Source organism: Mastigoproctus giganteus, chromosome 2 (genome assembly GCF_048544385.1).
Source record: "Mastigoproctus giganteus isolate SK-2022 chromosome 2, ASM4854438v1, whole genome shotgun sequence".
Taxonomy (NCBI): Eukaryota; Metazoa; Arthropoda; class Arachnida; order Uropygi; family Thelyphonidae; genus Mastigoproctus; species Mastigoproctus giganteus.
Genome location: NC_143576.1, coordinates 108,908,301 through 108,922,908, shown reverse-complemented (window position 1 = coordinate 108,922,908; position 14,608 = coordinate 108,908,301). Strand labels below are relative to the sequence as shown.

The following is a 14,608-nucleotide window of genomic DNA, read 5'->3' as shown; positions in this document are numbered from 1 at the left end:
CCAATCCTAAATGGCATTACTTGAACTGTATAATAAAATCTTCTTAGAAAACCAGTTTCCAGATAGTTGGCATCATGCAATAATTCTAGCTTTCCCAAAAGGGGAAAGGATCATCTCTCTAACTCACGCAACTACCGTCCAATTTGTTTAACAAGTTGCCTAGGAAAAATTATCTATACTCATTTAACATGGTTTTTTAACAGAAATAACCTTCTTGATCCAGCGCAGCATGGTTTCAGAAAAAGTCGTTCAACACTAGAGTTACTTATCAAATTAGAAAAACAGTGTACAGAATGCCTTCATCTGAAAGGAATATAACGTCATTATCTGGTTTGATATAGAAACAGCTTACGATATGGCATGGCATTATGGAATTCTCCCAAAACCTATACCTCCCTGGTTTATGTGTACATCTTCCTAAATATATCCAAAATCTCTTGGAACACAGGACGTTCCAAGTTAGGCTGCAGACAACCCTTTCAAAGGTTTTCACCCAAGAAGAAGGCACGCCTCAAGGGTCTGTGCTTAGCACTACCATTTTTGCTATTAAAATAAATACAATAACCAAGCAATTCCAAGAACTGTTGATGCAGTTTTGTATGTTGACAATTTCAGTATTTCTTACCACTCTCAGAATATGCAAAGTGGCAGCTACAAGGAACAATAAACAAAATAAGCAAATGGGCTCAAACAAATGGCTTCCGGATTTCCACACAAAAAACTGCGTGAATACACTTCTGTAGAAAATGAAACCTACACCCTGATCCTGAACTGAAACTTGACGGACATATGATCCCAGTAGTACCAAGTATAAGATTCTTAGGACTTCTCTTGGATAAGAAACTAACATTCCTTGAGCACATTAAACAACTCAGACTTTCTTGCCTAAAGAAGTTAAATATTCTCACAATTCTTTCCGCAACAACTTGGGGAGCAGATTGATATGCACTTCTCAAACTTTATCGATCTATAGTTGGTTCAAAACTAGATTATGGAGCAGCTGTTTACGACTCGGCAAAACCAAGTGCACTGAGATGGTTAGACCCCATACACCACAGTGCACTCCATATAGCACTCGGAGCTTACCAAACTTCACCTATAGAAAGCCTTTATGCAGAAACTCATGAACCTTCACTACAGCTTAGACAACATAACTTGCTGTTGCACTATGCCGTCAAGATAAAATCTATCAGTGATCATCCAGATAGAGACTTTCTGTTTTCATATAACTGGGAAAATATATATCAAGCTTATCCATGAATGAATCAACCTGCTAACATCTGTCTGAAAGATTTACTACTAAGCTGAGAGCTTGATTATGACAACATAGCTAATGCACTTGCACAGACCATTCCACCATGGTGCATAATTCAACCCATATATGATATGTATTTTCAAACCTGGGGGAAAACCACCCTATCAAGAATAAACTACCAGCAGATACAAGCAGCATACAAAGAACAGTATCCACATCACACTTTCGTATATACGGATGGGTCTAAATCAGAGACTTGTGTAGGCGCTGCGATTAATTTTGAGGATTGTACCCTCATCCGACAACTCCCAAAAGAATGCAGTATTTTTACTGCCAAATTACAAGCCATTTCGATGGCCATCGAAATGGCTTGTAATTCATATGTATGAAATATGAATTACAATAGTATGAAAGCTATTACAAAGAACTCACAATATCAGATTATGCTGGATCCCAGGCGACACAGGAATATCTGGAAAAAAAAGAGAGCAGACAAAGCAGCAAAAGAAGCTTCCACCTCTGATTATGCCTTTTACGCAATACCATGTACAGATTACAAGTCCTTAATCCACCAAAGCAGTACAAAACAATGGCAACAACACTGGCTAGATTAGACTAACAACAAACTATCTAATTAAAGAAACACTTCGACCGTGGCCTACCAGCTTCTGATCGAATAGACAGGAAGAAGTGACACTTGCTTGATTATGAATCAGGCATACACATATGACTCAGTCTTACCTACTCAGAGGTGAAGACTCCTCCCCCACCAACATCAAAACTGTCAAGTCCCTCTAACTATACATCACTTCATGGTGAACTGTCCAAAATTTCACAGAGAACTTTCATTTTTGGCTAGTGAAAAAAGGTTAGGTTAGTTTGCACCACTAATTTGGGACAGATTCAAGCAGGCTAGTGAAAAAAAAATGTTAGGTTATATTACGCTGGAGTGCACACCCAGTTCTGAAGTTTTACAAAGGTTTCTGTATTTTTTGGTATATTTCATAACCTGACTTTAAAAGTTAGGTTAGGAAATAATAGGAAAATGTTTCCTCACCTAACTTTAAAGGTTAGAATCATTTAACGCTATTATGTTATCATCTGTTGTGTTTGTGCACCAATCAGTACGTCATCTGTCATGCCTACGTGTCAATTAGTATACCATTCTTAACTTCTACTGCAACTAACAATAACATGCACCATCTGTTTACCGAGAATGAAGTAGCAGCAAACAAGTTTGTCCAGTAAGTTTCCAGTAGTTTGCCATGGTTCTCGTGTTGGCTTTGTTTACCTTTGCCATTTTTTTTTTTTTTTTTTTTTTTTTATAATAGCTTTGAAAACACCTATGTCTTATAACCCTTTGGGATTGGGTACATATTTACATAATTTATTTTTCTTAATTATGTAAATTAATTCTATACCATTAAAGATAAAAAAGACAACATACACAAATACATAACATTTGGCTAATTTTTGATTAATCCAATTAAAATTAAAAGACAGACTGACAGAAATCCTTAAACGTTTCACAAACTTCTATTATTCCAATTTCTCCATGTCAGCAGTTTTCCCTCAGTCTGTCTTTTAATTTTAATTGGATTAATCAAAAATTAGCCAAATGTTATGTATTCGTGAATGTTATGTCTTTTTTATCTTTAATGGTAGAGAATTAGATCACAAGCTGGAAATAAATTTGCAGTTATGAAATGCAACTTTATTTCCAGCTTGTGATGTTCATAGTTGAACATGTTTTTCCTTCTTATAATTTGGTTTCTAAACGCACTGACTGAATAGTGTTTTCTGTTCATTGTCAGGTAATGAATAGAATGCCCTGTTCATAACTGACAATGTATTCCCCCACCCACTTTCTCTTCCATTGATTCAATAATCTGCCGTGGTAAAATTTAATTTCAATTCCAGTCTTCCTTCACTTAATTTATTTTTATGCTTGGTTTTTGATGAAGAAGTTTATTAAAATTAATTTCAAATTCAAAGTGAAAAATGTGTTTCATACATGGTAGTTATTAATATATACTTTTGTTAACAGTAAAATTCATTGCTTTGAAGACTGAAAAAAGCACAAATGCAAAAAATTATGATAATCCAATCGCATTTATATTTTTTATTGCATGTTAGGTATCACGGCACCTGGTGGCCTGCTTGGTAGCAGTATCATACCTGTCATAGGAATACTTATTCAGGGAGGCACTGACTCAGCTCGATTAATACTGGATCATTTAAAAAAACAACTCCCTGTGGTAGTCATCCGAGGCAGTGGTGGATTAGCAGATATTATTGCATTTGCAGAAAATGAAATTGAGTATAGGTGAATTAATTTATTTGCTGTATTTTAGTTATTATTTTATTAATTTTTTCCGAAGATTCATTCATACTGTTTCTGTATATTACTTATTTATTTACTATTGTTTAATCGGTCACTGGGTATGTTGAATGCATGGCAACAGTGCTATTTTATGCAACATCCCAACTCAAGCATTCTTCCCTCCTCCAAAAAATTGTGATACGCTTTCCATTTATATTTATTTGTATCCGCACACAATGTTAGTGTGTGCTGATGCAAAGAAATATAAATTAAAATCATTTCTTAGGCCTCCTTTACTTTCTCCTTTACTTTCTCTTATGGAATAAATTTGGAGTGACGACTCCAGCTTTTTTTTTCCAGAATTTCTGGACTTAGAATGTTCTTGGGGATCTATCTGCCAGATTTAATGTCTATGGATTAGCCCATTTCTCCCTCATCCACCAAGAAATACTGCAACACAAATCCCACCTCATGTCTCTCCATGTGAGTATAGGAGTTTTAAACTCTTAAGATGCTGGATCCCAATATGTGAATATTTGCATCTGTATATGATAACCAAGAACCACAAAACCAACTTTTTTTTTTTTTCCAATTTTCTTTTGTCATGCTGGGAATAGGGATTGCATCATTAACCACAACCATATATTTCTGGCTGCAACCTAATATTCATATCTAGGCCTGGAGACTGGCAATTCAGTAAATCAGCATGCATAAAAATAATCCAGCAATCAGTCAGCAGTGACACAAGTAGCACTATTGACAACCAACACAAACCGATTCCATGTTTAATGTGTATAACCACATTTGTAACTATTGAAGTGTAATCACATTACATAACTAATAACTGGTCATCTATGTTGCTGATCGTTGTACATGTAGGCATTCTGGTTTTATTTTACTTGACTTAATTGCAAATATACGTTTATTTAGATATTTGTTTTTGGGGTGTAAAATCTTTACGAAGTCTGATTACTGAACTTCATTGTATCTTTAATACGAAGAATGAGAATCAAATGTCTTTTAAACGGTTTCTCAAGGTACATAAATTCAGTTTTGATATCTTCTGTGTACCAGAAATTGTATTGTTGGCCATTTGTTGAGGAATGATCCTCATGCTTCAGAAAAAAAGGGTCATACAGTCAGTTGCCACATCAATTACCATTTGATGGCAAATGTGTTTTTTTTTTTTTTTTTTTTTTTTTTAATCATTTCTCTTCCTAAAATAGTTTTTCTTCATGATTTTTACAGAAAAACTGCAACTGTAGCTTTGCCATTAAATTCTGAATTTTTTTAAATTCTGCAAATTTGTGCATGAAATTTAGCATTAGCATTAGCATTAGTAGAGGCATATGATGCAAGAAAGCAAGCTTATTCAGCATCAGCCAAAAAAAAAAAAAAACAACCACTACTCCCATTTCACCCCTCAATTCGTTCGAAATACCTGTCCAGCTGAGCCTTAAATTTGTTTAGGCTATCAACTTCAACAACAAGCGATGGAAGTCTATTCCACAAACCAACTGCCTGCTGGCTAAAGGCGAATTTCCGCACATCTATCCGACATCTGTCCTTCCTCAATTTGAATTTATGCCCTCTCAGGTGATTATTCTGCGCAAGAGGAAGAATTCCATCGGCATTGAGCATGCTCAAGCCATTCAAAGCCTTGTACACCTCTATCAGATCACCTCGGCGATGCCTAGTCTCCAGGCTCTGTAATTTGCAAAACTTAAGCCTTTCTTCGTAAGAGCAACCCTTTGTTCCATTCACTAATCTTGTTGCCCTTCTCTGTACTCGTTCCAGCAGCTCTACATCCTTCTTGAAATGAGGCCTCCAGACCTGTATACAGTACTCAAGGTGTGGCCTGACCAATGCCTTATACAAGGGAATAATCACATCCCTGTCCCTGCTAGAAAAATTCCTGTATATCATTGACAAGACACCATGAGCTACTCTTGCAGCTCGTCTGCACTGCTCAGAGAACTTCATATCTGCCTGCACAATTACCCCCAGGTCCTTTTCATTCTCTACCACTGTCAGCGTAGTACCACAGAGTTGATACGTTGATCTGGGGTTACTGTTTCCCATATGTAGTACTTTACATTTGTCAATGTTAAACTTCATTTGCCACCTCTCAGCCCATCTGCTCAACCTTTCCAGATCCTGTTGCAGCAGCATAGTATCAGTAGTGTCCTTAACAACCCTGCCAACCTTTGTATCGTCTGCAAACTTGGACATTAAGCCTGATACTCCATCATCAATATCATTTATAAATACAGAAAACAACAATGGACCCAACACTGAACCCTGAGGAACTCCACTAATAACATTAGTCCACGTTGAGCAGTGTCCATTGATTACCACTCTCTGTCTTCTGCCACTCAACCATCCCTTTATCCATAGCAGCAATTTGCCTCGAATGCCACACTTCTCCAATTTGTGCAGCAGTCTTCCATGCGCAACAGTATCAAAAGCCTTTCTAAGATCCAAATATATAATATCAAAGTTATTCCCTGCATCCAGTTCTTTTGTGACTACATCATAGTATCCAATCAAATTGGTCAGACAAGACCTGCCCTTAACAAACCCATGCTGTGTCTGAGCTATAACTGAATTCTTGTCCAGATGATCCTGCAGTGCTTCTTTAACCAGTGCCTCCATTAATTTTCCTGGAACCGAAGTTAAACTAACAGGTCTATAATTACTTGTGTCAGCCTTTGATCCTCCTTTGTGAATTGGGGTTACATTTGCACATCTCCAGTCCATGGGTACCTCCCCTGAGTCCAAAGAAGCTCTCATAATTATGGCTAGGGGTTTGCTTACTTCCTTTGCTGCCTCCTTTAATATAACTGGATAGATCCCATCCACTCCGGGTGCCTTTTTTATGTTTATCCTCAACAATTTCTCCTCCACTTTCCTCTCAGTTATTAGAAAATCATCTAGCTCACTGCCAATGTTTACTTCACCTATGACATTCCCCTTCCTGAATAACTCCTCATGTGTGAATGTAGATGCAAAATACTCGTTTAGATTGTTAGCCACCTGAGCTGGATCCTCAACTGTTGAACCATCAACATCCAGTGGACCAATCTGATTCATCCCTTTCCTTCTTGAGTTTAAATAGGTAAAGAACTCTTTTCTGTTTTTCTTTGCATCCTTTGCCAAGGATTTCTCATAATCTGCCTTTGCCTGCCTAATCTCCTTTGTGACTTGGTTACAGACCAACTTATATCTATCATAGGCTTCCATGTCACCCATTAATTTGTATGTATCCCATGCATTTTTCTTCTCTGCCATATGTCTCATTAGTTCATCTGACAACCATTTAGGCCTGAACCTTGAACAATATTTCTTGGTTGGTATGTAAAGCCTGGTAGCTTCCAAGATTAGTTCCTTGAATGCTTCCCATTTTGAATTTGCTGTTGGTAACATCATCAGTTGGTCCCACTGTATAGAATTTAAATACTGTCTCAGACCATCATAGTCTCCTTTACGAAAGCAAAAACCCTTCCCTTTACCTCTGATGGTAGTTACCTCCTTGAGTAAATCCCACTTCAGCACACTGTGATCACTGCCACCCAGTGGTTCATTTATCTGCAGATTCCTAATGCATGAAGAATCACTACTGATAATCAGATCAAGAGTATTACTCCCTCTAGTTGCCTCCCGAACATGCTGGTGTAGAAAACAATCATCCAATAAATCCACAAAAGCCTTGCTAGTGTGTGAGTTTCATTGTTCAAATGTTTCATTGTTCATTGTGAGTTTCAAATTTCATTGTTCATCTCTAGTTAATGAATTATCCATGAGGTGCTAGTCTAAATATTAAACAATTTTTATTAAAAATATTTAATAAAAAATGTTAGATAATACTATAATGTTAAAATGCATTTTCTTTCTGTGCAGTTTGAAGCTAAATTTGATTTAAATGTCTGTCAGCAAAATGTGAAAGGAAGACGGTCGCAGTGATTAAGAGGACGTATACCCAAGACTTACTCTATATTATAAAATCTGATAAAAGTAACATGGTTGCTGTGTTGTATCATATGTAAATGTAATTTTTAAGTTTGAAGTGGCAGGAAATTTGATGTAATCAGAAACTTGCAAGCGAAGTCAAAGAATTTTGAGCTCCTAGGAATGGATAACTTTTTGAAAATTTTAGCTGTTTTATTGACATAATTAACATAATAAATCATATTCTATGGATAGCCTTATAGTCCTAGTCATATTCGTTAGTTTATTTTTAAATTTCGCTAGAAATTTTATAAGTTCAACTCAACATATGTAGAACCTTTGTATTGGCAATTTTGCACATATATCATATCTCATAACTTATACTGTACAGTGTGGTAGAGGAATTCTAGTGTTTTAATTGTGTAAGTAGGTATCTGGAAATTTCGAATAAGGTAGATTGGTGGTAATAGATAATTTTATTATCTATTATAATTAACTATTATCTCTTATATTATATGTTATAACTTTACAAGCATAGCGGTATAGCATAAACTTGATAATGTAATATGTATAAAGTAAACTCAGTGTAAAATATATATATATATATATATATATATTTAATAACATAAACTTGCCGAATAACCAGTGCATGGTGTTATTATTGTATTTAAGTATATTAGTTAGTGTAGGATTCTCAATTGAATTAAATTTGAACTGAAATCATACCTCAGACAAGAGCAGCAAAGCAAATGGCTCAAAATAATGGCAGTCATGTTGTTTGGGTCTCTGTGTCATCTTGGAACAAGGAAATACATGGGCTGTGTTAAGGTAACCAAGAGTAAGAACAGCTGGTAAACCCTTGGCAGAATGCACTGTTCCTAGAAGAGGTAGCTGTTATCAGTGACTCTGCTTTCAGTGAAACGGGAAACATATTTTTCAAAAAATAATAGGTGGAATAGAACCAGGGCATGTCTGCCAGGGTCAAACGTTGATCATATTGTAGAGCAGATATCATCTTTTACATGCACAAAAGCTGACATTGTTTTAAATGTTGGCACTAATGACAAGAGTAGGAGATCTAAGGACTTACTTACTTAAAAAGTACAGGGCAATGTAGAAAAAAGTTGCAAAATCTGCAATTTAAATCTGAAATTCTACCCAGACACAATAGGAGGGAGCACATGATGAGAGCACTGTCAATCAATTAGGCCATGGATAGATTATGGAAGGCTCATGGGATAGAATTTTTCTGTGTGGTCTGTGCTTGTTAATAGGAGAGACTGCTTCTACAGGGATGGAATATACTTAAATAGAAAAGATGCAAGAAAACTTACTGATGCTGTCAAGGCAGTATTAGATGGGTCAGAAAGCTGGTAGCTTGTGGGGGATGATACACAGACTAACAGATTAACGTAGCCGCAGGCAGAGGTGAAAGTGATTCTTGCACTGCTTCTGTTGGAACGTGCATCAGCCTGAGAAGCAAGGTACCAGGAATTTCAAGGCCTTCCGTGGCCTTCCTAGTAAATACATTCTTCTTCTAGGCTTTTCATACAAACTAAAAAGTACTGTTCAAGGCTTAGACCTAAATGTATTTCAGATTATCTAATGAAAGAGTGTGTTTAGTGTCAAATGACACCAGGGGTTTCCCCATTTCCGCCTAGTATACATTGTAGGTGTTAAACACAACACTGTCAATGCCAGAGGTTTAAAAGTGTATGGATCTTGTATATGTGTAGTGTCGTGTACCTCTGGTCATTTGGCTGCTGGGCCCCTAATGGGACCCAACATTGCCCACACTCCGCCCCATGGAGGCAGACCAGGTACATGAGTATTATAGTTATTTACTCTGGCAGGTCCTGCCACCTAATATCCTGAGATTTCAGTGGCTAGGACCTTAAAAAAAATAATAAAAAAACTGCTATAGATAGGGGTCAGCCAAAAGGAGTACTAATTATGTGATTTGATGTCATTAAGTTTTTGGGTGTAGGGCTCAAGCAATTTAACAAGATTCAAATGCTAGTAGTTGTAGGTTAGAGGGGAAGGTGAGACTGAAGCCTGGGGGGAAAAGACAGAGATATGAGATCCATAGACAAGATGACCCCCAAATCAGTGGAGCAGGCCTGCCCCACCAGAGCAGAAAGAGGGGTGGCGAGGGGGGGAGGAGACCAGAGGTAACCTCCCGTGGGGGCAAAGGACCAACGCAAGGGAGCGTGGCTAGAACCCCTAATGGCAGCAGCTGAGCTGTGCTGGTGGTTGTATCCCCACCTGGGACAGCATTCCACAGTATGCCAGCTAGGAACAGCCAACAGCATGGATGACCTTGTGGTCCATTAGGTTCCCATGGCCATCTGGTGGAGAAATTGGAATAGAACATGTAATTTATATCCTTTGCTCACACACAAAATTTTTTTTTTTTCTTTTTACATTTTATAGATTTGTTTTTTTTTCTCCCTACATTTCAAGGTAATATTTTATAGTTTTTACATTTTACAACTTTTTTATACTTTTTTTTTTCTCCTTCTTTTTCCATTCATCCATAATTCCCATTCACACCAGGGAGGGGTGTGACTTATTAAACAAGCAAAACTGACACCAAGCTGAAAATCCTGCCTGGCTATTATTGCTTTTAAAATAATTTAATGCTTGTTTAACTTCTTTAAAGACAAAGAAACAATTTAAACAAGCAATAATTTAAAAAAAGCTGACACAATTTAAATGACATACAAATAATAGTAATAATAAAAAAATTTAAAAAAAAGAACACACATTTATATAACAATTATACTAATGCAAATTTTTTTTTTTTTTTAAACAAACTTCCTGTCTTACTTTTACATTCTGCTTTCGACATTTATACATTAAAGACACTATTTCTCGCATTCATTCACTCATCCAGGCACACACTTTTACACCCTTACATTCATACAGCCCATTTCACTCAGACTCCACAGTCATTTGCTAATTTTACTCAATTTCCACATTTACTCTTTCAGCACTCACCCCTTCTCACACACACTGAGAGGCATAAATTATCATTCACTCACCCTTCCTAGCATTTCCTTTCATACTCTCACCTTTGCATTCACTCCAGTTCTCATTCATACTAGCATGCTTCAAAAACCTGCAGCTTACTAGTTTTTTCCAGCTGACAGGCAACCCTGGCTGCATGTCTATACCAGTCTCTTTAAAGTTCTGGCGCCTCTGTAGCCAAGTGGGCAGGAGCAGCAGTGCGTAGCACACGCTTCTTGATTAGACCGGGGTTCGAACCCGTGACCACCAAATACAGAAGATGCGGAAAGGTCAGGGAATGACCACCGCATATCCCCAGAGCAATATGGCCTTAGTTGCTAATGCTCCTAAAAACCAAACAACAACAACAACTTTAAAGTCATTTCTGTGAGTGTTGTCATGTTTGGGAACTCAGTTTGTTTTGGTTGGACATATGCTATGATAAGGGCAGTACCAGCCTGCCTTTATTCCCATCAGTCACATTTGGTTAATTTCCTATCTCTATGGTCCACTGGCAATAAGCCGAAGGAGTCCCCAGGGGCAGGGTGTCAACTCTGGTAACGTCCTGGTAATTTCTGAGTCAATTCAGGTATGTTCAGTCATTTACTGGGCATGGGGAGGGAAATGGGTTGGTTATATATTTGGTCTGTTGATTGCAAATATACCTAAATAATGCAAATATACAACTAAACTTTAATCAGGTCATACTATAAACTGAGACAGAATTAAAATAAAAATAAATCAAAATTCAATTTTAAAAATTGAAATTAAACAGATTAAATTAAAGAAGCTGAATTAGCCAAAAAAAAATTAAAGACAGGGCCATCGTATCAAAGAATGTGAGGTTGTGGTGGGAGAGGTACTGTAGTGTATATTGTTACAGGTCTTATTGCCCAATGGTCCCCCAAGTCTGTGATGATCTTTTGTAATGCAAAACAGACTATGAAGGCCAGAAAAAGTGTAGATTTTAATGTAGTTTTCAAAGCGTAGTGTTGGTCTGTTGTCCATTCAAAATTTTCTGTTGTGCCCTTGGAAGCTCAAGGTCCTATTCTTGCCCATCTTTTACCATGTGGAGGTGGACCAGGAAGTAGGGCCACATAAGTCTCTGATGGGGTGAACCCTTGCAGTGCTTAGGCTTTCCAGGGAGGACCCAAAAGAGGGTGGGGGATTTATTTTTTTTATTTCAGTCTTGGAGAAAACTACAGTGGTGGATGATAGGGAGGTTTCCACCAGGAAACAGAATAGGGGATAGAGGGGCACCCCTGCAGAGGCAACCCACATGCTACAAAGGGAACTGTTTTTTAGAGTAGTAATAGCATTTATGATGGTAATACCCACCAGGCAAAAGGTGTGGGGAGAGAGGGGCCCAAGGCCTTGGGTGAGAGAATGGGAGAAAAATCATGGGGTTTTGGTTACTATCATGGGCGTTTTTGTCAGAACTCAGATGGCCAGACCAACTCAACTCCAGTGTTAGAATTTCATGCCATGCTGCCTGAGAAAAGGAAACAGCTTGGCTTCAGCAGGGGCAGAGGGGAGTTTCTCAGGTGGGTTAGCCACACTTCAATCAAGTTGGTTGGGGTGCTTGTTTGAGACGAGGGACAACACATACACTCCAACAAGTCACACACCCGTCATGCCTATGTGTACAGAGCATACTTTTTAACATATAGACATATATTCTAGGATAAAAAACAGATGCTGAGACAAAGTCACATTTTTTTCACTCACCATTTGCCCATCACTCATTCCATCTTGCACACACATGGACTAGACAGTGTAACTAGAATATACAGTGCAACTAGGACAACCAGGACCACAATAGTATACAAGTTTTTTTTTAAACAAAGCATATACTACTCACTTGGTTATTGCATATCTTACTAACATAACCAACTCATTCACTCTGCAATTACTATAACTGTGAATACAACAAAGAAGAAAGCTAATCAGAGTGGACCTTTGTGCTGGGTGTGGGAAAGTCTTGGATAACCCAGCTGATGTTGCAGATGAAATTGGTACTTTGCATCTGTCTTTATTGACGAAAGACCCTTCATGATGAGAAGAGGCTGAGCCATATGAAATTAGTGATGTCATAATTACAGATGCTTGTTTGTAAGAAAAACTTTTGAGCATAAAGTCAAGTAAGGCTCCTAGAGTTGATGGCATATACCCTATAGTTTTGAGGGAGGGTATCGAACCATTGAGGTTAATTATGAGGGACTCTTTGGACTCAGAGGAGATTCCTTTGGATTGGAGAAGTGCTAACATATCACCAATACATAAAAGCCGTTCTAAGAGTGACATTGGTAATTACTGACTAGTTTGACTTCAGTGGTAGTAAAATCTTAGAGGCAGTGATTAAGAGGGCATTTAGATAGATATGGCATACCAAAGGACACACAGCATGGCTTTGTTAAGGTTAAATCATGCTTAACTAACTTAGTAGGCTATTCTGACACAGTTACTCATGAGCTGGATTTAGGGAATGAAATTGACATAGTTTATTTGGATTTTAGCAGAGCATTTGACTCTGTCCCTTATGAGAGGTTACTGTATAAGCTTAAACAGATTGGGATTACTGTAAAAATTATAAGATGAATTGCTGGGTGGCTGCAGGGCAGAAGGCAGAGGATTGTGATTAATCCAATCTGAAGAACATTGATTAATGGCAAGAGTGGGGTCCTGCAAGGATTGGTCCTTGGACCACTGTTGATTCTCATTTATGTAAATAACATCGACAAAGGGATGTTATTTACAAAGAAGGCGTGATGTCAAAAGTTTCAGACTACATAAAGATTAGTAGAGTCATTAATGATTATTGCCAAGCAGTGCTCCTTCAGGATGACGTGAAAAAGCTTCAGCAATGGTCAGAAATGTGGCAGCTAAGTTGTAATGCAGCAAAATGCAAGGTCTTACACATGGGGAATAGCACAAATAAATAATTCACTTATTCACCCACAAATAAATTATTCACTTGGTCGGGTTAAATTAAAAATAGTGGTAAAGGAAAAGGGATCTGGAAATTATAATATGAGCATGAAGTTTTTGAACAGTATAAACAGATAGCCAGGAAAGTCCATGGTGTCCTGTTGATGATTTATTGAATGTTATCCTGTAGAGATAGGGCAGTCATAATCCCATTGTATAAGGCAATTGTAAGACCACATTTGGAATACTGTGTTCAAGTATGGAGACCTCATCTGAAAAAAAGACATTGAGCTTCTTGAAAGAATTCAAAGACAGGAAACTTGAATGGTGAGATTGGCAGAAGAATGACCATATGAGGAAAGATTCCGATTATGTGGGCTACAGTGCTTGGTAACCAGGCACTTCAGAGGTGACCTGATTAAGGTTTGCAAGGCTCAGAGAGGGATTAGTAAAATGAATGAGGGTTGAATTCTCACTATTATAAAGAATTCCAGAATTAGGAGTCATAAATTCAAATTACAGGGCTCAGGGTTTAGACTAGATTGTAAGAAGTTTTCTATTAGCCAGCGAGTCATTGATTTCTGGAACAAGTTGCCCTTGCAGGTAGTTGAGACTGACAGTTTAAATAAATTCAAAGGTCTTGTCCCGCTACTACAAAGCTCTCTTTGTCCCTGCCATCACGTATGGCTCCCTTGTCTGGTATGTGAGGGCAGGTCCAGAAGTGAATAAAAGGATCCTCAAAACCATTCAGAGGACCATTCTCCTTACCATGACGAGAGCAACTAGAATGACTAGCATGGCTGCCATCCAGGTCCTGGTAGGGGTTCTTCCCTGGACCTCGGGAATACCCACTGCAGTCTGCTCTTCCATCTTGCTAGAAACACATCGGCTACAATGTATGACCTCAGCACTGACATCACTAATGACCGCAACTTTGAGAAGAGAAGAATCACTGACCACCTCGTCCAGATTTGGCAGAGGAGATGGAGCGACACAGAAAAATGCACAGTGACTAGAAGATTCCTCCCTACTGTCACCAAGCTTTACCCTAAGGTGCCAGCGTGGTTTCACCCCAGTCGGAATACCACTTTCCTCCTTACAGGACACGGCCCGTTTAAAGCTAAGTTTCACTAATTTGCCATTAT

The 14,608-nt window shown here is 38.0% G+C and overlaps 1 protein-coding gene across 1 annotated transcript in view; it reads left to right on the top strand.

Annotated features, from left to right (window-relative positions):
* Positions 1–14,608, top strand: part of LOC150089487 (transient receptor potential cation channel subfamily M member-like 2) — a 933,932-nt gene that overhangs the window by 171,925 nt on the left and 747,399 nt on the right. The window contains exon 6 of the mRNA XM_090390003.1: positions 3,392–3,581. Within this exon, the coding sequence (XP_090246129.1) occupies positions 3,392–3,581 (190 nt within the window). The remainder of the gene's footprint in view (positions 1–3,391; positions 3,582–14,608) is intronic.